This window comes from Rattus norvegicus, chromosome 8, assembly GCF_021556685.1.
Source record: "Rattus norvegicus strain SHRSP/BbbUtx chromosome 8, alternate assembly SHRSP_T2T, whole genome shotgun sequence".
Taxonomy (NCBI): Eukaryota; Metazoa; Chordata; class Mammalia; order Rodentia; family Muridae; genus Rattus; species Rattus norvegicus.
Genome location: NC_141541.1, coordinates 24948134 through 24975959, shown reverse-complemented (window position 1 = coordinate 24975959; position 27826 = coordinate 24948134). Strand labels below are relative to the sequence as shown.

General features: G+C 38.6%; 1 protein-coding gene across 2 annotated transcripts; it reads left to right on the top strand.

Annotated features, from left to right (window-relative positions):
- Positions 1 to 6609: 6609 nt before the first annotated feature.
- Positions 6610 to 26589, top strand: Or7e178 (olfactory receptor, family 7, subfamily E, member 178). Of its 2 annotated transcripts, none has more exon segments than NM_001419709.1 (3): positions 6610 to 6796; positions 16507 to 18708; positions 26149 to 26589. In NM_001419709.1, coding segments are annotated over 2 exon segments (996 nt in total). In that variant the 5' UTR covers positions 6610 to 6743; the 3' UTR covers positions 17450 to 18708; positions 26149 to 26589.
- The last annotated feature ends 1237 nt before the right edge of the window (positions 26590 to 27826 follow it).

Sequence of the window (27826 nt, the reverse complement as noted above, 5' to 3'; positions counted from 1 at the left end):
TGGTAAGAGCAGTTGATGGCATGAACATGTTTCTAATGTATTCCATGTTTGAATTTTACATATGAACATGAAAGTCAGAAATGAGGAGTACAGATAAGTTTCTTTCTGAGAAGTAGAAAGTTGACACACAGGTAAGGCCACAACATCTGCTCCAACACCTGGAGAAATTGGGACCCCCCAGGATCCAGGGATGCAGGAATCCTCACCAAGCCAGAGGCACAGGTTCCTTCTGTTTGCACCTGTACTCAGAGTGGACCCAGGGTGTTGTCTCCACACCCACTCCTACAATACCCCTAAGAAGACAGACTCCCAGTAGATCTGACATACCCAGGATCACTGGAGGTCTGCATCCAGGATCACAGGATAACAGGATCTCAGGATCCCTGGATCCTAGAATAACAGGATCACAGAGACACCTGAACAACCAGGAGTTCTGACATAAGCAGGCTCACAGGAGGGACAGGCTCCAGTCAGAGACAGCAAGGACATTTAGCATGAGAGATAGCCAGATGGCAAGAGGCAAGAGCAAGACCTTAAACAATGAAACCAAGGGTATTTGCAATTATCAGAACCCACTTCTTTCACAACAGCAAGTCCTGGATACCCCATCACACTGGAAAAGCAAGATTCAGATTTAAAATCACATCTCATGATGATGGTGGACTTTAGGAAGGATATAAATAACTCCCTTAAAGAAATACAGGAGAACACAGATAAAGAGGTAGAAGTTTTTAAAATGGAAATACAAAAAGTCCCTTTAAGATTTACAGGAAAACACAACCAAACAGGTGAAGGAATTAAATAAAACCACCCAGAATATAAAAATGGAAATAAGAACAATAAAGAAAGCACAAAGGGAGACAAACCCTTGAGATAGAAAACCTAGGAAACAGATCAGGAATCATAGACCCAAGCATCACCAACAGACTACAAAAGATAGAAGAGAGAATCTTAGGGGCATAAGATACCATAGAAGACATTGACACAAAAGTCAAAGCAAATAAAAAAACCAAAAGGGTCCTAACCCAAAACATCCAGGAAATCCAGGATAAAATGAAAAAAAAAAACCAAACAAACCTAAGAAAAATAGGTATAGAAGAGAACAAAGATTTACAACTCAAATAGTCAGTAAACATCTTCAACAAAATTATAGAAGAATACAAGAAACGTACAGAACACCAAACAGATTAGACCAGAAAAGAAATTCCTCCTACCACATAATAATCAAAACAACAAATGCATGGAACAAAGAAAGAATATTAAAAGTGGTAAGGGAAAAAGGTCAAGTAACATATAAAGGGAGACCTATCAGAATCATACCAGACTTCACAACAGAGACTCTAAAAGCCAGAAGATCCAAGGCAGATGTCATCCAGAACTAAGAGAAGAAAATAAAAGCCCAGACTACTATACCCAGCAGAAATAAATTACCATAGAGGGGGAAACAAAGATATTCCAAGACAAAACAAAATTTAAACAACAACTTTCTACCAATCCAACCCTACAGAGCATAATAGAAGGAAAATTCCACCATAACAAGGGAAACTACACCCAAGAAAAAGCAAGAAACTAATCTTCTCTCAACAATCCCAAAAGAAGAGAAGCACAAAAGCATAATTCCACCTCTAACAACAAAAATAATTGGAACCAACAATTATTGGTCTTTAATATCTCTCAACTTCAATGGACTCAATTCTCCAATAAAATACGTAGACTAAAAGGATAGATAGGTAAACAAGACCCAGCATTTTGCCGCATACAGGAAATGCACCTCAGTGACAAACACAGACACTACCTCAAAGTAAAAGGGTGGAAAAAATTTCAAGCAAATCTTTCCAAGAAACAAGCTGGAGCAGCAATTCTAGTATCCACCAAAACAGACTTTCAACCAAAAGTTATAAAAAATATGGGGAAGGACACTTCTTATTAACCAAAGGAAAAATTCACAAAGAGGAACTTTCAATTCTGAACATCTATGCCCCAAATGTAGGGGCACCTATATTTGTAAAAGAAACATTAATGAAGTTGAAAACCCACATCAATAGCCCACTCTCAGCAGTGGACAGATCATGGAAACAGAAACTAAACAGAGACATAGAAAAACTAACAGAAGTTATGAACTGAATGGATTTAACAGATATTTCTAGAACATTTCATCCTAAAACAAAGGAATATACCTTCTTCTCAACTTTTCATGGTACCTTCTCCAAAATTGACCATATAATCTGACACAAAACAATCCTCAACCAATACAAGAAGATTGAAATAATCACATGCATATTATCAGATCACCCCAGACTAAGGCTTGTCTTCAACAACAACAAAAACAACAGAAAGACCACATATACTTAGAAGCTGAACAACTCTCTACCCAATGATAACTTCATCAGGGGAGAAATATAGAAGGAAATTAAAGACTTTTTTAAATTTAATGAAAATGAAGAGACAACATACCAAAACTTATGGGACACAATGAAACCAGTGCTAAGAGGAAAACTCATAGTTATGAGTGTACCTAAAAAGAAACTGGAGAGATCATATACTAGCAGCTGGACAGAACACCTGAAAGCTCTAGAACACAAAGAAGCAAATACACCCAAGAAGGGTAGACAAGAGGGAATAATCAAACACAGGACTGAAATCAACCAAGTAGAAACAGAATTATACAAAGAATCAGCAAAATCAGGAGCTGGCTCTTTGAGAAAATCAACAAGTCAGATAAAGCCCCAGCCAGACTAACCAGAGGGCACACAGAGAGTATCCAAATTACCAAAATTAGAAATGAAAAGGGAGACATAACAACAGAAACTGAATAAATAAAAAAATTATCAGATCTTACTACAAAAACTATACTCAACAAAACTGGAAAATCTAGATGAAATGGATAATTTTCTAGACATATGCCAAGTACCAAAATTAATCCAGGATCAGATAAACCATCTAAGCAGTCCTATACCCCTGATGGGTTTAGTCATAATTCTATTAGACCTTTGAAGAAGACCTAATACCAATACTTATTAAACTATTCCTAAGATAGAAATAGAAGGAACACTACCTAATACATTCTATGAAGCCACAATTACACTGATGCCTAAACTACACAAAGTCCCAAGAAAGAAAGAGAACTTCAGATCCAGTTCCCTTATGAATATTGATCCAAAAATACTCAATAAAACTTTTGCAAATCAAATTCAAGAACACATCAAAACAATCATTCACCATGATCAAGTAGGCTTCATTCCAGGGATGCAGGGATGGTTCAATATATAGATATCCATCAACATGTTCCACTATATAAACAAACTCAAAGAAAAAAACCACATAATCATCTCATTAGATGCTGAAAATGCATTAGACAAAATACAACAGCCTCTCATGTTAAGTCTTGGAGAGATCAGGAATTCATGGTCCATTACTAAACATAATGAAACAATATATAGCAAACCAATAGCCAATATTAAACTAAATGGAGAGAAACTTGAAGCAATTTCACTAAAGGTAGGGACAAGTCAAAGCTCACTGTTCTTCTATCCATTCCATGTAGTACTTGAAGTTCTAGCCAGAACAATTAGGCAACAAACAGAAATCAAAGGGATTCAAATTGGAAAGGAGGAATTTAAAATATCACTGTTCGCAGATGATACATTTGTATATATAAGCGACTCCCAAAAACATCCATGAGAGAACTCCCACAGATCATAAACAACTTCAGCAAAGTGGAGACATATAAAATTAACTCAAACAATTCAGTAGGTTTCCTCTACTCAAAATATACACAGACTGAGAAAGAAATTAGGGAAATAATACACTTCACAATAGTCATAAATAATATAAAATACCTTGGTGTGACTCTAACCAAGCAAAGGAAAGATCTATATGGCAGGAATTTCAAGTCTTTGAAGAAATTGAAGAAGACCTCAGAAGATGAAAAGATCTCCTATGATCATGGATCAGCAGGATTAACATAGTAAAAATGACCATCTTACCAAAAGCAATTTACAGATTCAACGCAATCCCCATCAAAATTCCAACTCGATTTTTCATGGAGTAGAAAGAGCAATTCTCAAATTCATTTGGAACAACAAAAACCCAGGATAGTGAAAACTATTCTCAACAATAAAAGAACTTCTGGAGGAATCACCATCCTTAACCTCAAACTCTACTACAGAGCAATTGTGATAAAAACTGCATGTAGATAAATGGAATAGAATTGAAGATCCACAAATGAACCCACATACCTATGGTCACTTCATCTTTGACAAAGAAGTTAAACTATCCAGTGGAGAAAAGAGCATTTTCAACCAATGTTGCTGGTTCATCTGGCAGTCAGCAGGTAAAAATATGCAAATTGATTCATTCTTATCTCTTTTTACAAAGCTCAAGTCCAAGTGAATCAAAGACCTCCACATAAAACTAGATATGCTGAACCTAATAGAACAAAAAGTGGAAAAGAACCTTGAACACACAGGGGAAAATTTCTGAACAGAACACCAGTGGCTTATACTCTGAGCTAAACAGTGGACCAATGGGACCTCATAAAATCAACAATCTTCTGTGTGCAAAGGACACTGTCAATAGGACAAAATGGCAACTCACAGATTGGAAAAACATCTTTATCGACCTTACATCTGATAGAGGGCTAATATCCAAAATATACAGAGAACTCAAGAACTTAGACTCCAGAGACCTAAACAACTCTATTAAAAATGGATACAGAGCTAAACAAAGAATTCTCAAGTGAGGAATCTCAAATGGCTGAGAAACACCTAAAGAAACCTTCAACATCTTAAGTCATCAGGGAAATGCAAATCAAAATAACCCTGAGATTCCACCTCGCACCAGTCAGAATGGTTAAGATCAAAAACTCAGGTGACTGCAGATGCTGGCAAGAATGTTGAGAAAAAGGAACCCTCTTCCATTGTTGGTGGGATTGCAAGCTGGTACAACCACTCTGGAAATCAGTCTGGTGAATCCTCTGAAAATTAGGAATAGTTCTACATTAGAGCCCAGCTATACCTCTACTGGGCATATACCTTAAAGATGATTGAACATATAACAAAGACACGTGCTCCACTATCTTCATAGCAGCCTTATTTTTAGTAGCCTGAAGCTGGAAACAACCCAAATGTCCTTTAAAGGATAAATAGATATAGAAAATGTGGTATATTTACAACAGTGGAGTCCTACTCATCTATTAAAAACAATGACTTCAGGAAATTCTTAGGTAAATAGATGGAACTGGAAAATATCATCCTGAGTGAGGTAACCCAGTCACAAAAGAACACACATGGTGTGTATTCACTGATAAGTGGATAATAGCCAGAAAAAAGCTCAGAATACCCAGGATATAATTCACAGATCATATAATACAACCCAAGAAGGAAGAAGACCACACCAAAGTGTGAATGCTACATTCATACTCAGAATGAGGAAGAAAATAATCTTAGGTTTTAGAGGGAGAGAGGGATTTGGGAGCGAATGAGGAGGGGGAGGAAAAAGGCAGTTCTGGTTCAGATATGGGAGGAGATAGGGGAGAATCCAGAGGGTCTGGAATTTGAAAGGATGTGTAGCAGTGGGGTAAGGGGAACTGGGAGTAGCCACTAGAAAGTTCCAGATGCCAGGGACCCAAGAGTTTCCCAGGATCCGCCATATAGGACATTAGCCAAAATACCCAACAAAATTGAAATAGAACCTGTAGAGACTATATCCATTGGATAGGCACAGCTCATGTTGAGGGATGGGGCCACCCACCCACCCAAAATAATAATTCAGAATTCTTTCTGTCAAAATGAAATAGAGGGACAAAGAGTAGAGCAGATTTTAAAGGAAAGGCCATCCAGAGACAGCCCCATCTAGGGATCTATCCCTTCTGTGGACACCAAACCCAGGCACTGTTGCTGATGCCAAGAAGAGCTTGCTGACCAGGGACTGGTATAGCTGTCCCTTGAGAGGCTCTTCTAGAGCCTGATCAATACAGATGTGGATCCACATAGCCAAATATTGGACTGAGTGGGGGCACACCCCAATGGAGAAGTTAGGGCAAGAACTGAAGGAACTGAAGAGGTTTACAATCCTATAGGAAGAGTAACAATATCAACCAACCAGATCCTCCAACCCCCCTGGACTAAACTACCAACTACAGAGTACACATGGAGGAACCCATGACTTCACATGGATATGTCTTATTATGGATTGTCTTATTTGGCATCAACAGGAGGGGAGCCCCTTGGTCCTGTTCAGGCTCAGTGACCCAGCATAAGGTAATTCTGGGGCTCTGAGACCGAAGTGGGTGGGCTGGTAGGGAAGCACCCTCACTGAGGCAGGGTGTGGGAGGAGGTAGTAGTGGCTTTGTGGAGGGAAAAATGGGAAGGGGGATAACATTTGAAATGTAAATAAATAAAATAACCACTGAAAATCAAGTAGAAAGTTCAAGACCCTACAAAGGGAACTGACTCTTTTGATGCTTCTTTTCAATTAGTATTAACAAGTCCTCAGAGATTGGGTTAACATGAGCCAATTTGGCTAATTATAAGCTCTGAACATTGAACTCTCAAGCCTATGCAACTTTAAATAAGAAGTCAGTGTCCTTCCAGATATTTAGTTTTCTTGGTCCTAGTCCCCTTGGGTCTGTTTTAACGCTCTCTTGAAGCCATATTTCCATCATGAATCCATGTCTGAGTCTATCTTCTTGCTGGCTCTGGTGACAGAACGTGACTCTCCACCACTTTCCAGGCAGAGAAGAAATGATGGATCATTACTCCCTCATCATGCACCAGCACATAGATGACACAGTCTGGTGAGGAGCTTGGGAGGAACTGGGAGCAGAAGAGATGGGGGAGGAGGGGGCACATTACTGCTTCATCATCAAAGCAAAAGTTTGGCAGGTTAATGGTACATGCCTATAGTCCAAACACTTGGGAGGCTGACACAGGAGGATCGACAATTTGAGGACATCTTGGCCTATGTAGAGAGAACCCATTTCAAAAATTAAACTAGGGACTGTGAAGTGGCTCCATGTGTCAGAACTTGCCATCATGTCTGATGATCTAAATTTGGCTTCAATAACCCACATATAACCAGAAGTGGAGAAGTGACTTATATAGTGTTGTCCTTTGTGCTTGACTCAAAGAATTGATAATAATAATAATAGTAGTAATAGTAATAATAATAATAATAATAATAATAATAATAATAATAATCATAATAATAACAAAACAAAGGCAAACCAAACCAAACCAAAATTAAACAAATTACATGAAATTAGAATAACCAGGTGAAAAGGTGCTCCAAATGCAAACTTTTAACTCAAAGGACAATGAATACTTTTAAGCATGCAATTATATTTATTTATATGTTCAGTGTGATAGTTTGATACATATATTAATGCATAAAGAGTAGATTAAAATTTATTAGCTCATCAATCTCCCTAAATACTCATCATTTTTTTTTGTATTGGGAAACTTCAAACTCCCTTCTTCTAGTTCACTGTAAAGTTTATAATTATTTGTTGTGGATGTGGCTGCCATAATTGTATGTAAACTTTAGAACTTATTGCTCACATGGATATTTGATGTACATGATTCAAACTCCTACTTTACCCTTTCTCCCTATTGGAAGCTATTGGATCGCATGTTCTTGTTATAGTGAGGATGTAAGACTTGTAATGCAAAGGTCCATTGTCCACCTACAATGGTCCTTACTCCTGTAGTTATTTCTTTGACCAGAGTGGGAAATATGTCCTGAAAACTATTTCTTGATTACTAAAATTGAGGAGGATGGTAGGGATGTAAATAACTATGATATTGTAAGCTTTATCAAAATGTCATAAGTGCTATACTCAATGAACTTAATTCTGTCTGCACTGTTACTGTCAGGATGATATATGAGGGGCATATTTTTCCACAACGAAAGGATCAATACCTTTGTTTTGGTAATATGCACCTTATCCTTGGGTAGAAGGCGTTGGAATGAAATTTTGAATGAACAATATGATTCCAAGGGAATCTGTTTAGGGTTTTCCCATCCCAACCCATCCAGTTGTTTCTTTTCCCTGTAATTGCTGGAAACCATCCTCTACTCATAGTACTTGTCTCTTTGAGAGGATCCACTCCTAAGCAGGTGGTAGATGTTCTTTCTGCTCTTATTGTCGAAAGCATAGCTGAGATCACAGGTGTTGAACTGAAGAAAGCTTATAATTCACAGAATTATCTTTTTTTTATTCTTGAATTTTATTATCTCATTTATCTCCACAAAATCTACAGCCATTTTCACATATCAAAAAATAAGAAGTGATGAAAATTACACCAGCATATCCTTTAAAAATTTACTTTATTATTTTAAATTATGTGGTATATGTGACTAGAGAGATGTCTAATCAGTTAAAATCACTTGCTTCTTCTAGAGAGGAAGTTTCAGTCCCAGAACCCACATGACACCTTAAAATTGTCCGTAACTTTTGTTTTAGTTTGAGGGGACCCAATATCATCTTCTGGGCTCTGCAGGCACAGGCAAGAAAAGACACTCATATACATAAATAAAAATAAATAAAATAAATAAATCTTGAAAGTGTGTGTGTGTGTGTGTGTGTGTGTGTGTGTGTGTGTGTGTGTGAATGTGAGTTTATGTATGAGGTGCATTTGTCTGCAGAGGTATTGTATCCCTCTGGAGTTAGAATTGTTAAGTGTTAGTCTATATGGGTGCTGGGAACCAAAGTCAGGTCCTCCATAAAGTTAGCAAATGCTCTGAAGCACTGTCTCTGAACTCTCTCTCCTGTCCCATCACAAATATCTTAAGCTCCATTTTTACTCAGGAACTAGAAGTTATAAAAAGGCATATAATAAATATGCCATTTATTAAAACCTGGATCTTTGCTTTAGAACATTTGCAGTTTGGCAAATAGAGTGAGGACTTTTACCCTGAGACCCCAAGGAGTAATTTATTTGTACAGTGCTGGTGACTACAGATGTTTGTAGCAAGTCCTCTGTCACTGACCTAATTCCTTAGCCCACAAACTTGATTTGGAAATCTTTGCTTTATTTTCCACGTGTGTGATATTAAGCACGTTATTTCTGAGCTTCAGAATTGTCATAATCATTGAATCCTTGTAGGTTAACTCCAATGAGTTAGTGCTAATTAAGCAATACTACTTTTGTGACTAAGCATGTGATGCACATATATGTTATATAAATGTTATATATGTGCATATATTATTCTTAGTAATGATAATAATTAAGTTTCCAACCTGTCAATCTCCTGCTGCATAAAAATCTTGGTTTTGAAGAGATTAAAAAAACAGTTTAGTCCCTATACAAGTCTAAATAGTAACTAGGAGAAAATATCTGGGTTGCCTTAATTCTAGTTTTTCAGAGCAAGTTTAATATTGAGTTGTTTACAAAAACAAGTACAAAATCTCCATTTAATATTGACTAGCCTTTTCTTGCTTTGACTGAAAATGAGGGTGGTCAATTGATATGAACACATGGGAGCATGACTATGTGAGCTTTCATCTATTTTAGGATGTCTCACAGGAACAAGAGAATAGAAAAATAGCATTTATTTGTGTTTACTTTGTGATATTGCTTAAAAATTACTTTTGGTGTGTGTGTGTGTGTGTGTGTGTGTGTGTGTGTGTGTGTATGTGTACAGGTATGCCACACAGATACATGTGTCAAAGTCAGAGAACATCTTACAAGAAATCTCCTACCACGTGAGTTCCAGGGACAAATTTGATTTGTCAGTCTTGGTAGCAAGTACCTTCACCCACCACCTTATATCATTGCTTCACTCATGGAATTTCCATGAATTTTTAATTTTTTTTCTTTTCGGAGCTGGGGACCGAACCCAGGGCCTTGCGCTTGCTAGGCAAGCGCTCTACCACTGAGCTAAATCCCCAACCCCGAACTTTTAATTTTTAACATAATAACACTATTAAAAATAAAAACGGAACATTGCAGAAGTTTTCCCAGGCAGGAAAAACAGCAGAAGAAAGAGAAAAGGTGAGATAATTATGTTTTCTGGGCTGAAAAACATTTTTAGGGCATCAAGTTGTTTTATGATCTAATGTCCCAAAGACAAATATCTCTGTTGTACAGTCAAATATAAAGCATTACAATTATTATAGGGTTGTACTTCATTAATACTCTTCATCTGAATTACAGTTATGATTCTAGTTCTTATGCAGCGTAATAAATATTTATCTATTTCTACCTCTATTAGGTACATTTGTCCTTTAGAGACCAGCCTCACTATTTCATGAGATGCATTTTCAGTTAATGAAATACACAATGAGGCAGAGCAGTTTAACTACATAGTGTTTGAATAAAGGCTCTAAGATATGCTTTGGGTATGACACTGAATGCTAGTAATCCTGATAGAGAAAGCAGAAATTGGATTGTGAATTCAAGCCCAGCCTAGGTTACATAGCAATACTTTGCCTCAAACACAAACAAAGCAAAACAAAACTAACATAAAGATTAAAAGTCCAGGGCACTGTCTTCTCCAGATATGATTAAAATTTTCTTTTCTTGCCAAATATGCCTGAGCTTCTGGCTATTATAAATAAGGCTGCTATGATCATAGTAGAGCATGTGTCCTTGTTATATGTTGGAGCATTTTCTGGGTAGATGTTCAGGAGTGGTATAGCTGGGTCCTCAGGTAGTACTATGTCCAATTTTCTGAAGAACGGCAAGATTGATTTCCAGAGTGGTTGTACCAGTTCCCACCAGCAATGGAAGAGTGTTCCTCTTTCTCCACATCCTTGCCAGAATCTGTTGTCACCTGAGTTTTTGATCTTAGCCATTCTCACTAGTGTGAGGTGGAATCTCAGGTTCATTTTGATTTGCATTTCCATGATAACTAAGGGTGTTGAACATTTCTTTAGGTGCTTCATAGCTATTTGAGATCCCTCAGTTGAGGAATCTCTGTTTAGCTCTGTACCCCATTGTAATAGGTTTATTTGGTTCTCTGGAATCTAACTTCTTGAGTTCTTTGTATCTTTTGGGTATTAGTCTTCTATTGGATGTAGGTTTGTTAAAGATCTTTTATCAAGATCTGTTTTGTCCTAATGACAGTGTCCTTTGCCTTACAGAAGCTTTTTAATTTTATGAGATACCATTTGATTTTAGTGGATCTTAGAGTCTGGGTCATTGGTGCTCTGTTGAACAAACTTTCCCCTGTGCTGATGTGTTCAAAGTTCTTTCTCTATTGCTCTTCTAATAGATTCAATGTATCTGGTTTTATGTGGATGTCTTTGATCCACTTGGACTTGAGCTTTGTAAAAGGGGATAAGAATGGGTCAATTTGCATCCTTCTATGTGCCTACTGTCACTAAATCAGCAACATTTGTTGAAAATACTGTCTTTTTTTTCTCACTGGATGGTTTTAACTACTTTGTCAAAGATGAAGTGACCTTAGGGATGTGTGTTCATTTATAGGTGTTCAATTCTATTCCATTTATCTACATGCCTGTCTCTGTACAAATACCATGCAGTTTTTATCACGATTGCTCTGTAGCCGAGCTTAAGGTCAGGGATGGTTGAGAATAGTTTTCACTATCCTGGGTTTTTTGTTGTTCCAAATGAATTTGAGAATTGATCTTTCTATCTCTATGAAGAATTGAGTTGAAATTTTGATGGGGATTGCATTGAATCTGTAGATTGTTTTTGATAATATGGCCATTTTTAATATGTTAATCTTGCCAATCCATGATCATGGGAGATCTTTTCATCTTCTGAGGTCTTCTTTAATTTCTGTCTTCAGAGACTTGAAGCTCTTGCAATGCAGATCTTTCCCTTGATTGGTTAGAGTCACACAAAGATATTTTCTGTTTTTTTGTAACTATTGTGAAGGGTATCTTTTCCTAATTTCATTCTTAGCCTGTTTATACTTTGAGTAGAGGGAAGCTATTGATTTGTTTGAGTAAATTTATATGCAGCCACTTTGATGAAGTTTTGTATCAGGTTTAGGAGTTCTCTGGTGAAATTTTTGGGGTCACTGAAGTATTATATCATATCATCTGCAAATAGTGAGATTTTGACTTCTTCCTTTCCAGTTTGTATTCCTTTCACCCCCTTTTGTTGTGTAATTGTTTTGGTTAGGATTTTGAGTACTATATTGAATACATAGTCCCTGATTTTAGTGGGATTGCTTCAAGTTTCTCGCCATTCAGTTTGATGTTAGCTACTGGTTTGCTGTATATTGCTTTTACTATGTTTAGGTATGGCCCTTGAGTTTCTGTCCTTTCCAAGACTTACAGCAGGAAGGGGTGTTATATTTTGTCAAAGGCTTTTTCAGAATATAATGAGATAATTATGTGTTTTTTCTTTTGAGTTTGTTTATATAGTGGATTATGTTGATGGATTTCTGTTTATTGAACCATCCCTGCATCTCTGGGATGTAGCCCAATTGATCATGATGAATGATCATTTTGATTTGTTCTTGGATTTGGTTTGGGAGAATTTCATTGAGTATTTTTGTATCAATATTCATAAAGGAATTGGTCTGAAGTTCTCTTTTTCTGTTAGGTCTTTGTGTGACTTAGGTGTAAATGTAATTCTGGCTACATAGAATGAATTGGGTAGTGTTTCTTCTGGTACCATTTTGTGGAATAGTTTGGACAGTTTTGTTGTTAGGTCTTCTTTGAAATTCTGATAGAATTCTGCACTAAAACAATCTGGTTCTGGGGTTTTTTGGTTGGGGGAGTTTTAATGACTGCTGCTATTTCATTTGGGGTTATGGGAATCTAGATAGTTTATCTGATCCTGATATAACTTTTGTTCCTTGTATTTTTCTAGAGAATTATCAATTTCATCCAGATTTTCCAGTTTTATAGTGGGATCTGATAAATTTTTGAATGACTTCAGTTTTTGTTATTTCTTCCATTTCATTTCTGATTTTGTTAGTTTGGATACTCTCTCTGTGGCTCTGGCTAGTCTGGCTAAGGGTTTATCTAGCTTGTTGATTTTCTCAAAGAACCAGCTCCTAGTTTTGTTGATTTTTTTAATATAATTTTCTTTGTTTCTACTTGGTTAATTTTAGCTTTGCGTTTGATTATTTCCTGTCTTCTACTCCTCTTGGGTGTATTTGCTTCTTTTGGTTCTAGCACTTTTAGATGTGCTGTTTAGCTCCTAGTTTATGCTCTTTCCAATTTCTTTATGGAGGTATCCAGAGCTATGAGTTTTCCTCAGCACTTCTTTTGTTGTGTCTCCTAATTTTGGGTATGTTGTGACTTCATTTTCATTAAATTCTCAAAAATTCTTCCTTCCTTCCTTCCTTCCTTCCTTCCTTCCTTCCTTCCTTCCTTTCCTTCCTTCCTTCCTTCCTTTCCTTCTTTCTTTCTTTCTTTCTTTCTTTCTTTCTTTCTTTCTTTCTTTCTTTCCTTCCTTCCTTCTTTCCTTCCTTCCTTCCTTCCTTCCTTCCTTCTTTCTTTCTTTCTTTCTTTCTTTCCTTCCTTCCTTCTTTCCTTCCTTCCTTCCTTCCTTCCTTCCTTCTTTCTTTCTTTCTTTCTTTCTTTCTTTCTTTCTTTCTTTCTTTCTTTCTTTCTTTCTTTCTTTCTTTCTTTCTTTCATCCTTGACCAAATTATCATTGTCTAGAGACTTGTACAGCTTCCATGTGTCTGCCAGTTTTCTGTTGTTTCTTGTTATTATTGAAGCCCAGCCTTAGTTCACGGTTCTCTGCTAGGATGCAAGGGATAATTTCAATCTTTTCATATTTGTTGAAGCTTGTTTTGTGACTGATTATATGGTCAATTTTAGAGAAGGTACCATGAGGTGATAGGAAGATATATTCTTTTGCTTTAGGTTGAAATGTCCTATAGATATCTGTTAAATCCATTTGGTTCCTATATTCTATTAGTTTCACTGTGTCTCTGTTTAGTTTCTGTTTCCATGATCTGTCCATTGGTGAGAGTGGGGTGTAGAAGTCTCCCACTATTATTGTGTGAACTTTACTTTTCACTTTGAGCTTTAGTTAAGTTCCTTTTATGAATGTGAATTTCCTAGCATTTGAGGCATAGATGTTCAGAATTGAGAGTTCATCTTGGTATATTTTTCTTTAGATGTGTATGCAAAGTCCTTCTCATCTTTTTTGATAACTTTTGATTGAAAGTCAATTTTATTCGATATTAGAATGACTACTCAAGCTTGTATCTTGAGACTATTTTCTTGGAAAGTTTTTTTCCAGCTTTTCCCTTTTAGGTAGTGCTTGTCTTTGTCACCGAGGTGTATTTTCTGTAGGCAGTAAAATGCTCAGTCCTGTTTATGTATCCATCCTTTTAGTCTATGTCTTTTTATTGGGAGAATTGAGTCCATTGATATTAAGACATAATAAGGACCAGTGATTGCTTTTTTCCTGTTATTTTTGTTGTTAGATGTGGAATTAAGTTTGCGTGGCTATCTTCTTTTGGGTTTGTTGACAGAAGATTAATTTCTTGCTTTGGGGTATAGTTTCCCTTCCTGTTTTGGAGTTTTCCATCTATTATTCTTTTTAGGGCTGGGCTTGTGGAAAGATATTGTGTAAATTTGTTTTTTTCATGTTTCCCCATCTATGGTAATTGAGAGTTTTGCTGGATGTAGCCTGGGCTGGCATTTTTGTTCTCTTAGTTTCTGTATGACATCTGCCCAGGATCTTCTAGCTTTTATAGTCTCTTTTGAGTAGTCTGGTGTAATTCTGATGGGTCTGCCTTTATATGTTACTTGACCTTTCCCCCTTACTGCTTTTAATATCCTCTAATTTGTTTTGTGCATTTAGTGTTTTGATTATTATGTGAGGGGAAGAATTCCTTTTCTGGTCTAATCTGTTTGGAGTTTGGTAGACTTCTTGTAGGTTCATGGGGATCTATTTAGTTTAGGGAAGTTTTTTTCTATAATTCTTTGAAGATATTTACTGGCCCTTTAATTTGGGAATCTTTACTCTTTTCTATACCTATTTTTCTTAGGCTTTGTCTTTTCATTGTGTCCTAAATTTCCTGGATGTTTTGGGTTAAGAGCTTTTTGCATTTTGCATTTTCTTTGACTGTTGGGTCAATGTTTTCTATGGCATATTATATGCCTGATATTCTCTATTCTATTTCTTGTATTCTGTTGATGATCATCTATGACTCCTGATCTCTTCCCTAGGTTTTCTATCTCCAGGTTTGTCTCTCTTTGTGCTTAATTTGTTGTTTCTATTTCCATATTTAGATCCTGGATTGTTTTGTTCATTTCCTTTACCTACTTGGTTGCATTTTCCTGTATTTCTTTAAGGGATTTATGTGTTTCCTCTTTAAGGGCTTCTACCTGTTTACCTGTCTTCTCCTGTATGTCTCTAAGTGCATTATTTATGTCCTTCTTATATTCCTCTATCATATCCATGAGATGGAATTTTAGATTATAATCTTGCTTTTCAGGTGTGTTGGGGTATCCAGGGCTGGCTCTGGTGTGAGTAATGGGTTTTGGTGATGCCAAGTAGCCTTGGTTTCTGTTGCGTATGTTCTTGTGCTTGCCTCCCACTGTCTGGTTCTCTCTGGTGTTTGCTGGATTTTCTGTCTCTGATGGGAGCCTGTCCCTTCTGTGAGCATTTGAGCCTGTGGTCCTAGGTGTGTCAGCACTCCTGGGAGAGAAGCTCTCTCCAGGCATAGTTGGGGTGCTTTTAGCTGTGATCTTACTAGTGTGATCCCAGCACTCCTGGGATACCACCTCCCTCTGTGTTCTTAGGTGTGTCAGCAACATCAGGAGACCTGCTCTCTCCAGGGAGTGGGTGTGTGGAGAGTTGTGGCACAGGGTCAGCTACAGGTTACAGATGGAAATGCTAGGGCTGTTTCTTAATTACTATTTTGTTGTTGATGTTGTTTTGAGGCAAGGTCTTATTATTGCCTTGTGTGTCCTAAAAATCACTATGTAGACCAGGCTGACCTCAAACTCATAGAGATCTGCCTGCTTCTGCATCCCAAGTGATGGAGTTAAGTCACATATTCTGAATTCATCTTTAATTACTTTCAATATAAATAATATTACTGCAAATGGAAAAGGATATTTCTTTTTTTTTCTTTTTTTCAGAGCTGGGGACTGAACCCAGGGCCTTGTGCTTGCTAGGCAAGCACTCTACCACTGAGCTAAATTCCCAACCCCGGAAAAGGATATTTCTTATTGTAGATTTTATCTTAAAAGGATATTTTCCTGTGGCCACAGTTTTGTAGCTAATGAATTTTCTATTCAAACATACTTCATTTGGATTTCTTTAATAGAGATTATATAATATACAATATGTAATATATAATAGAACAATGGAATATAAATAGTAGAATAAAATATGCAGAATATAACAGTAGAACGAGGCAAATAACAGAAAATAATTAATGATAAAATTATTCTAGGATTAAGTTTGTAAAAACTGAGAAATACTGATATCTGTGCCTAACCCTTAAAATTAATTTGTGGATTTTATCAGTAAACTGCCTTCACTGAAAACTCAGAGGCACTATTGGTTACTGGTTTAGTAATTTTTTCAATCTTCTCATTTGTTTTCAAAAGGTGTCCAAGCAATATAGAAGAGCAAAATATAACACATATCTCAGAATTCCACCTCATGGGACTCTCAGATGATCTACAGCTTCAGCCCATACTCTTTGGACTGTTCCTTTTCATGTACTTGGTCACAATGCTTGGGAACCTGCTCATCATCCTGACAGTCAGCTTTGATTCTCACCTCCACAGTCCAATGTACTTTTTCCTCTCTAACTTATCCTTGGCTGACATAAGTTTCACTTCCACCACACTACCAAAAATGATAGTGGACATTCAGACTAACAACAGAGCCATTTCCTATTCAGGATGCCTGACTCAGATGTCCTTTTTTATGCTTTTCGGGTGTTTGGATAGTCTGCTTCTAACAGCCATGGCTTATGATAGGTTTGTGGCCATCTGCCATCCTCTGCACTACCAGGTCATTATGAACCCTCGTCTTTGTGGCTTGTTGGTTTTTCTATCTATTCTAATAAGCCTTTTGGTTTCTCAGCTGCATAATTCAGTGGTATTACAACTTACCTATTTCAAGAGTGTGGACATTTCCCATTTCTTCTGTGATCCATCTCAACTTCTTAACCTTGCCTGTTCTGATACCTTTACCAATAACATAGTCATGTATTTTGTTGGTGCCATCTCTGGTTTTCTCCCTATTTCAGGGATTTTTTTCTCTTACTATAAAATTGTTTCCTCCATTCTTAGAATGCCATCACCTGGTGGGAAATGTAAAGCCTTCTCTACTTGTGGCTCTCACCTGTCAGTTGTTTGCTTATTTTATGGAACTGGCCTTGGTGTATACCTCAGTTCAGCTGTCTCCTTGTCTCCCAGGAAGGGTGCAGTAGCATCGATAGTGTACACTGTGGTCACCCCTATGCTCAACCCCTTTATCTACAGTTTAAGAAACCGGGACATCAAGAGCGCCATGTGGCGGCTCCTCAGAAAAACAGTCTAATTTCAGGACCTCTGCATTTATTCTGTATCCTTTGTATAATTTACTCACAAAATTCTTAATTATTGTAATACCTGTGGAATCTTCATCTGTCTAATACTGCATTAATAACTACATAATTGAAAACACCAGGCAACTTTCTTCTTATATATTCAGAAGAGGAAGGAAGTAAAGTCCACCTCATGGGACTCTCAGATGATTCATAGCTTCATCTCTTACTATTTAGACCATTCCTGTTCACGTACCTGGTCACAATGCTTGAAAGCCTCATCATCCTGGACTTCCTTTCCTCTTCCTTCCCCCCTTTCATATTATAAGAAAATTCTATAGCAAGCTTCTTATCACATTTAGTGGGTATAGGTCTACACTGAAAATTAAAGAATATGTACTTAGTAAAAGGGAACATCATTCTGGGTGAAATATATATGATATATTCAAATTTCTTTCATAGAAACAAAATGACACTTCCTTACCTTTCTTTATGTATTTTTTAGAAATGCTCTACAAGTGTTCGCTTTAGTTTTTTGGTGTGTGGTCCTAGAAAAGTTGACCATGTTATGGTGGGTGACTCCATTTCCAGGCACGTATAGGCAGTGCTATTGGTCTCATTTAAAAAAGAATACAAGAAATGGGGAGAGATTGGGAGATTATCTGGGAGGAGTTGAATGGGGCATTCAGGGTGAATGTGACCAAAAATACACTGAATGCAGTTATGAAATTCTCAAGGAAAAAAATAAAAACATATATAATGAATTTTATTTTATTTAGGTTGTCTTTGAGGATGTAGGTTATTGGTACTCATGCCTGTATCTACTAAGTTGCTCAGGCCTTTATAAAAATTACTGATGCTTGTGGAACTTTTGCAAAGGACCTGATTTATAGCACTCATATTGTGACTTATACCCATTTGCAACTCCAGGTCTATTGGACACTGTGATATCTTCTTGCATCTGTGGGCACTGCATTCATTGGTACACTTATATACATTGAAGCAACATACATATACATAAAGTAAAAATATACAAAAAAAATTAAAGTACAGATGCCTATGTTTTCTATTCAGAAATTCTGATTTGCTGCAGTGGTGTGTGTCTGAACACAAAATTTTGAAGTCACCTAACATTTTTAAATGAAAAATATGCTAACATATTTTTAGTAGATTCCTTGCATGAAATGAAAAATTTATTCTGGTTTCAGGATTTTCTTTGACACTGACACTACTAATTGTGAGCTTAGATTTACCATTGTTGGACTTCTTAGAGTTTTATTTTTTTTTTTTTTTTTTTTTATTAACTTGAGTATTTCTTATATACATTTCGAGTGTTATTCCCTTTCCCGGTTTCCGGGCAAACATCCCCCTCCCCCCTCCCCTTCCTTATGGGTGTTCCCCTCCCAACCCTCCCCCCATTGCCGCCCTCCCCCCATAGACTAGTTCACTGTGGGTTCAGTCTTAGCAGGACCCAGGGCTTCCCCTTCCACTGGTGCTCTTACTAGGATATTCATTGCTACCTATGGGGTCAGAGTCCAGGGTCAGTCCATGTATAGTCTTTAGGTAGTGGCTTAGTCCCTGGAAGCTCTGGTTGCTTGGCATTGTTGTACTTTTGGGGTCTCGAGCCCCTTCAAGCTCTTCCAGTTCTTTCTCTGATTCCTTCAATAGGGGACCTATTCTCAGTTCAGTGGTTTGCTGCTGGCATTCGCCTCTATATTTGCTGTATTCTGGCTGTGTCTCTCAGGAGCGATCTACATCCGGCTCCTGTCGGTCTGCACTTCTTTGCTTCATCCATCTTGTCTAATTGGGTGGCTGTATATGTATGGGCCACATGTGGGGCAGGCTCTGAATGGGTGTTCCTTCAGTCTCTGTTTTAATCTTTGCCTCTCCCTTCCCTGCCAAGGGTATTCTTTTTCCTCATTTAAAGAAGGAGTGAAGCATTCACATTTTGATCATCCGTCTTGAGTTTCGTTTGTTCTAGGGATCTAGGGTAATTCAAGCATTTGGGCTAATAGCCACTTATCAATGAGTGCATACCATGTATGTCTTTCTGTGATTGGGTTAGCTCACTCAGGATGATATTTTCCAGTTCCAACCATTTGCCTACGAATTTCATAAACTCGTTGTTTTTGATAGCTGAGTAATATTCCATTGTGTAGATGTACCACATTTTCTGTATCCATTCCTCTGTTGAAGGGCATCTGGGTTCTTTCCATTTTCTGGCTATTATAAATAAGGCTGCGATGAACATAGTGGAGCACGTGTCTCTTTTATATGTTGAGGCATCTTTTGGGTATATGCCCAAGAGAGGTATAGCTGGATCCTCAGGCAGTTCAATGTCCAATTTTCTGAGGAACCTCCAGACTGATTTCCAGAATGGTTTTACCAGTCTGCAATCCCACCAACAATGGAGGAGTGTTCCTCTTTCTCCACATCCTCGCCAGCATCTGCTGTCACCTGAGTTTTTGATCTTAGCCAATCGCACTGGTGTGAGGTGAAATCTCAGGGTTGTTTTGATTTGCATTTCCCTTATGACTAAAGATGTTGAACATTTCTTTAGGTGTTTCTCAGCCATTCGGCATTCCTCAGCTGTGAATTCTTTGTTTAGCTCTGAACCCCATTTTTTAATAGGGTTATTTGTTTCCCTGCGGTCTAACTTCTTGAGTTCTTTGTATATTTTGGAAATAAGGCCTCTATCTGTTGTAGGATTGGTAAAGATCTTTTCCCAATCTGTTGGTTGCCGTTTTGTCCTAACCACAGTGTCCTTTGCCTTACAGAAGCTTTGCAGTTTTATGAGATCCCATTTGTCGATTCTTGATCTTAGAGCATAAGCCATTGGTGTTTTGTTCAGGAAATTTTTTCCAGTGCCCATGTGTTCCAGATGCTTCCCTAGTTTTTCTTCTATTAGTTTGAGTGTGTCTGGTTTGATGTGGAGGTCCTTGATCCACTTGGACTTAAGCTTTGTACAGGGTGATAAGGATGGATCGATCTGCATTCTTCTACATGTTGCCCTCCAGTTGAACCAGCACCATTTGCTGAAAATACTATCTTTTTTCCATTGGATGGTTTTGGCTCCTTTGTCAAAAATCAAGTGACCATAGGTGTGTGGGTTCATTTCTGGGTCTTCAATTCTATTCCATTGGTCTATCTGTCTGTCTCTGTACCAATACCATGCAGTTTTTATCACTATTGCTCTGTAATACTGCTTGAGTTCAGGGATAGTGATTCCCCCTGAAGTCCTTTTATTGTTGAGGATAGCTTTAGCTATCCTGGGTTTTTTGTTATTCCAGATGAATTTGCAAATTGTTCTGTCTAACTCTTTGAAGAATTGGATTGGTATTTTGATGGGGATTGCATTGAATCTGTAGATTGCTTTTGGTAAAATGGCCATTTTTACCATATTAATCCTGCCAATCCATGAGCATGGGAGATCTTTCCATCTTCTGAGGTCTTCTTCAATTTCTTTCCTCAGTGTCTTGAAGTTCTTATTGTACAGATCTTTTACTTGCTTGGTTAGAGTCACACCGAGGTACTTTATATTATTTGGGTCTATTATGAAGGGTGTCGTTTCCCTAATTTCTTTCTCGGCTTGTTTCTCTTTTGTATAGAGGAAGGCAACTGATTTATTTGAGTTAATTTTATACCCAGCCACTTTGCTGAAGTTGTTTATCAGCTTTAGTAGTTCTCTGGTGGAACTTTTGGGATCACTTAAATATACTATCATGTCATCTGCAAATAGTGATATTTTGACCTCTTCTTTTCCGATCTGTATCCCTTTGATCTCCTTTTGTTGTCTGATTGCTCTGGCTAGAACTTCAAGAACTATATTGAATAAGTAGGGAGAGAGTGGGCAGCCTTGTCTAGTCCCTGATTTTAGTGGGATTGCTTCAAGTTTCTCTCCATTTAGTTTAATGTTAGCAACTGGTTTGCTGTATATGGCTTTTACTATGTTTAGGTATGGGCCTTGAATTCCTATTCTTTCCAGGACTTTTATCATGAAGGGGTGTTGAATTTTGTCAAATGCTTTCTCAGCATCTAATGAAATGATCATGTGGTTCTGTTCTTTCAGTTTGTTTATATAATGGATCACGTTGATGGTTTTCCGTATATTAAACCATCCCTGCATGCCTGGGATGAAGCCTACTTGATCATGGTGGATGATTGTTTTGATGTGCTCTTGAATTCGGTTTGCCAGAATTTTATTGAGTATTTTTGCGTCGATATTCATAAGGGAAATTGGTCTGAAGTTCTCTTTCTTTGTTGTGTCTTTGTGTGGTTTAGGTATAAGAGTAATTGTGGCTTCGTAGAAGGAATTCGGTAGGGCTCCATCTGTTTCAATTTTGTGGAATAGTTTGGATAATATTGGTATGAGGTCTTCTATGAAGGTTTGATAGAATTCTGCACTAAACCCGTCTGGACCTGGGCTCTTTTTGGTTGGGAGACCTTTAATGACTGCTTCTATTTCCTTAGGAGTTATGGGGTTGTTTAACTGGTTTATCTGTTCCTGATTTAACTTCGATACCTGGTATCTGTCTAGGAAATTGTCCATTTCCTGAAGATTTTCAAATTTTGTTGAATATAGGTTTTTATAGTAAGATCTGATGATTTTTTGAATTTCCTCCGAATCTGTAGTTATGTCTCCCTTTTCATTTCTGATTTTGTTAATTTGGACACACTCTCTGTGTCCTCTCGTTAGTCTGGCTAAGGGTTTATCTATCTTGTTGATTTTCTCAAAGAACCAACTTTTGGTTCTGTTGATTCTTTCTATGGTCCTTTTTGTTTCTACTTGGTTGATTTCAGCTCTGAGTTTGATTATTTCCTGCCTTCTACTCCTCCTGGGTGTATTTGCTTCTTTTTGTTCTAGAGCTTTTAGGTGTGCTGTCAAGCTGCTGACATATGCTCTTTCCTGTTTCTTTCTGCAGGCACTCAGCGCTATGAGTTTTCCTCTTAGCACAGCTTTCATTGTGTCCCATAAGTTTGAGTATGTTGTATCTTCATTTTCATTAAATTCTAAAAAGTTTTTAATTTCTTTCTTTATTTCTTCCTTGACCAGGTTATCATTGAGTAGAGCATTGTTCAATTTCCACGTATATGTGGGCATTCTTCCCTTATTGTTATTGAAGACCAGTTTTAGGCCGTGGTGGTCCGATAGCACGCATGGGATTATTTCTATCTTTCTGTACCTGTTGAGGCCCGTTTTTTGACCAATTATATGGTCAATTTTGGAGAAAGTACCATGAGGAGCTGAGAAGAAGGTATATCCTTTTGCTTTAGGATAGAATGTTCTATAAATATCCGTTAAGTCCATTTGGCTCATGACTTCTCTTAGTCTGTCTACATCACTGTTTAATTTCTGTTTCCCTGATCTGTCCATTGATGAGAGTGGGGTGTTGAAATCTCCCACTATTATTGTGTGAGGTGCAATGTGTGTTTTGAGCTTTAGTAAGGTTTCTTTTACATATGTAGGTGCCCTTGTATTTGGGGCATAGATATTTAGGATTGAGAGTTCATCTTGGTTGATTTTTCCTTTGATGAATATGAAGTGTCCTTCCTTATCTTTTTTGATGACTTTTAGTTGGAAATTGATTTTATTTGATATTAGAATGGCTACTCCAGCTTGCTTCTTCTGACCATTTGCTTGGAAAGTTGTTTTCCAGCCTTTCACTCTGAGGTAGTGTCTGTCTTTGTCTCTGAGGTGTGTTTCCTGTAGGCAGCAGAATGCAGGGTCCTCGTTGCGTATCCAGTTTGTTAATCTATGTCTTTTTATTGGGGAGTTGAGGCCATTGATATTGAGAGATATTAAGGAATAGTGATTATTGCTTCCCGTTATATTCATATTTGATGTGAGGTTATGTTTGTGTGCTTTCATTCTCTTTGTTTTGTTGCCAAGACGATTAGTTTCTTGCTTCTTCTAGGGTATAGCTTGCCTCCTTATGTTGGGCTTTACCATTTATTATCCTTTGTAGTGCTGGATTTGTAGAAAGATATTGTGTAAATTTGGTTTTGTCATGGAATATCTTGGTTTCTCCATCAATGTTAATTGAGAGTTTTGCTGGATACAGTAATCTGGGCTGGCATTTGTGTTCTCTTAGGGTCTGTATAACATCAGTCCAGGATCTTCTGGCCTTCATAGTTTCTGGCGAGAAGTCTGGTGTGATTCTGATAGGTCTCCCTTTATATGTTACTTGACCTTTTTCCCTTACTGCTTTTAATATTCTTTCTTTATTTTGTGCGTTTGGTGTTTTGACAATTATGTGACGGGAGGTGTTTCTTTTCTGGTCCAATCTATTTGGAGTTCTGTAGGCTTCCTGTATGTCTATGGGTATCTCTTTTTTTAGGTTAGGGAAGTTTTCTTCTATGATTTTGTTGAAGATATTTACTGGTCCTTTGAGCTGGGAGTCTTCACTCTCTTCTATACCTATTATCCTTAGGTTTGATCTTCTCATTGAGTCCTGGATTTCCTGTATGTTTTGGACCAGTAGCTTTTTCCGCTTTACATTATCTTTGACAGTTGAGTCAATGATTTCTATGGAATCTTCTGCTCCTGAGATTCTCTCTTCCATCTCTTGTATTCTGTTGGTGAAGCTTGTATCTACAGCTCCTTGTCTCTTCTTTTGGTTTTCTATATCCAGGGTTGTTTCCATGTGTTCTTTCTTGATTGCTTCTATTTCCATTTTTAATTCCTTCAACTGTTTGATTGTGTTTTCCTGGAATTCTTTCAGGGATTTTTGCGATTCCTCTCTGTAGGCTTTTACTTGTTTATTAATGTTTTCCTGTGCTTCCCTAAGTGTGTTCAGGTCTTTCCTGAAGTCCTCCAGCATCATGATCAAATATGATTTTGAAACTAGATCTTGCTTTTCTGGTGTGTTTGGATATTCCATGTTTGTTTTGGTGGGAGAATTGGGCTCCGATGATGGCATGTAGTCTTGGTTTCTGTTGCTTGGGTTCCTGCGCTTGCCTCTCGCCATCAGATTATCTCTAGTGTTACTTTGTTCTGCTATTTCTGACAGTGGCTAGACTGTCTTATAAGCCTGTGTGTCAGGAGTGCTGTATACCTGTTTTCCTCTCTTTCAGTCAGTTATGGGGACAGAGTGTTCTGCTTTCGGGCGTGTAGTTTTTCCTCTCTACAGGTCTTCAGCTGTTCCTGTGGGCCTGTGTCTTGAGTTCACCAGGCAGCTTTCTTGCAGCAGAAAATTTGGTCTTACCTGTGGTCCCGAGGCTCAGGTTTGCTCGTGGGGTGCTGTTCAGGGGCTCTCTGCAGCGGCAGCAACCAGGAAGACCTGTGCCGCCCCTTCCGGGAGCTTCAGTGCACCAGGGTTCCAGATGGTCTTTGGCTTTTTCCTCTGGCGTCCGAGATGTGTGTGCAGGGAGCAGTCTCTTCTGGTTTCCCAGGCCTGTCTGCCTCTCTGAAGGTTTAGCTCTCCCTCCCACGGGATTTGGGTGCAGAGAACTGTTTATCCGGTCTGTTTCCTTCAGGGTCCGGCGGTGTCTCCGGCAGGGGTCCTGCCGCTCCTGGGCCCTCCCCCACGGGAGCCCAGAGGCCTTATACAGTTTCCTCTTGGGCCAGGGATGTGGGCAGGGGTGAGCAGTGTTGGTGGTCTCTTCCGCTCTGCAGCCTCAGGAGTGCCCACCTGACCAGGCGGTTGGGTCTCTCTCTCACCGGGTCTGGGAGCAGAGAGCTGCTGCGGACCGGGATCCGCGGGTGTGGGACTTCCGGTAAACACAGAACGTGCCCGGTTCTAGAGAAATTCTGCTTCCGTGTGTCCCAAGCTCACCAGGCAGCTTTCTTGCAGCAGAAAATTTGGTCTTACCTGTGGTCCCGAGGCTCAAGTTCGCTCGTGGGGTGCTGCCCAGGGGCTCTCTGCAGCGGCAGCAACCAGGAAGACCTGTGCCGCCTCTTCCGGGAGCTTCAGTGCACCAGGGTTCCAGATGGTCTTTGGCTTTTTCCTCTGGCGTCCGAGATGTGTGTGCAGGGAGCACTCTCTTCTGGTTTCCCAGGCCTGTCTGCCTCTCTGAAGGTTTAGCTCTCCCTCCCACGGGATTTGGGTGCAGAGAACTGTTTATCCGGTCTGTTTCCTTCAGGGTCCGGCGGTGTCTGTGGCAGGGGTCCTGCCGCTCCTGGGCCCTCCCCCACGGGAGCCCAGAGGCCTTATACAGTTTCCTCTTGGGCCAGGGATGTGGGCAGGGGTGAGCAGTGTTGGTGGTCTCTTCCGCTCTGCAGCCTCAGGAGTGCCCACCTGACCAGGCGGTTGGGTCTCTCTCTCACCGGGTCTGGGAGCAGAGAGCTGCTGCGGGCCGGGATCCGCGGGTGTGGGACTTCCGGTATACACAGAACGTGCCCGGTTCTAGAGAAATTCTGCTTCCGTGTGTCCCAAGCTCACCAGGCAGCTTTCTTGCAGCAGAAAATTTGGTCTTACCTGTGGTCCCGAGGCTCAGGTTTGCTCGTGGGGTGCTGTTCAGGGGCTCTCTGCAGCGGCAGCAACCAGGAAGACCTGTGCCGCCCCTTCCGGGAGCTTCAGTGCACCAGGGTTCCAGATGGTCTTTGGCTTTTTCCTCTGGCGTCCGAGATGTGTGTGCAGGGAGCAGTCTCTTCTGGTTTCCCAGGCCTGTCTGCCTCTCTGAAGGTTTAGCTCTCCCTCCCACGGGATTTGGGTGCAGAGAACTGTTTATCCGGTCTGTTTCCTTCAGGGTCCGGCGGTGTCTGTTCTTAGAGTTTTAAAAATAATGTGGCTAGTACATTTTCAAAATTGTGAAGTTTATATGTTAGTTTTAAAAACTGTCTCTATGCCCATTCTGGAATTCCCCTAATGTAAACATGTCAGTTTTATGATACCACGTAAGTACATTAATAAATCTCTTGTTTATTTTTCTTCATTCTTTCTTATTTGCTTTTGTAATTAAATGCTTTTAAATAATCTGTACTTAAGATCATTGAGTGTTCTTTCTGCTTAGAGAATCAATCATGAACACCATACTGACAATTTCAGTTGAGTTATAATGTTCCTCATCTTTAGAAGTGTTGTATTCTAATAACTTATATGTGGTATACAATTCTCATTTTGATTGTGAATCATTTTCCTAACCTTTTGTCTTTGTGGAACTCATATTTATTAACCACCCTTCACATGTTTCAATTTGATGTTGCATAAATCATGGTCTTAAAAAGAAATTTGAAGAGTTGCTTTCTTATAAATTAATTTATTTCTTTGGTTGAATCATGTTTCTCTGTCCCTTTGTATGTCTTGTATTTTGTTGTTGTCCAAGTTTTAAAAAATGCTACTTCTCACACATTTTACAGGTTGACTTCATACAGGGAAACACTTAAATCAATTGACATGCTCCAAATTCTGGGTGATTTCCAAACATTTTCCAAGAATAATTCATCTTTTCTAGGGGTGTGTGTGTGTGTGTGTGTGTGTGTGTGATATTTTTTTTTTTTTGGTTCTTTTTTTCGGAGCTGGGGACCGAACCCAGGGCCTTGCGCTTCCTAGGTAAGCGCTCTACCACTGAGCTAAATCCCCAGCCCCGTGTGTGATATTTTTTAATTAAGGAAGTTTCCCTCTGTTATCAAGAGCCCATCATCTTCTGTTTCGCCTGTTGTCTGTCACTGGTACTGTACTCTCTCTGATGCTGTATAAAATGCCTTAGTTTTTTTTTTTGTCTGTAAGATTGGTACTGTCATTTCACTTGTATTGTCATTAGTTACACTGATTCAAACCATGCAACACACAAACCAGTTCTGTAGGAGTAAAATTAATAAAAAAATTTAGAAGAGAATTTTCATTCAATAATTATTCATTCCATGGTTGAGTTAGAAACTTTCTGCCAATTTTACTATCTGGGTTTGGGAGTGAGAGATTTTCTGATGGGCATAGGCAACACATTTTCTTATTCACTATGATGCTGCCCTTGGGTTTGCACTTCCTTGAAATGTTTACCTCTTTTAGCCAGTTCGTGGGGTTCCCACAAGGAAGTTTGTTATGTTTTTGATCCCAAACTTTGGACAGAAGATTATGTGGACAGCAGTGTAGATCCTACCTCATGGTTCTTATGATCTAGTTCACTCCTCTCTCATTGAGTGAATATAACCTAGTGACTTACTTCCAACCAAGAGGTGATTGAATTAGTAATGGGAAGCCACTTCAGGAAATAGAATCAAACTGACTAGAATTCTGGAAAATAATGTTTTAATACTAAAAGTGTCTGGAAACAAAACTATTAAATGAGCCCACAGTCCCATTACTGGAAATATATTCAAAGGAAATAAAATATTTTTCTTAAAGAGACATCTGCATATTTAGTGTGTATATGTACACATGTGGGAACGTGTGCTTTGTGCTCACTTGTGCCAAGTTCTCTCTCTCTCTCTCTCTCTCTCTCTCTCTCTCTCT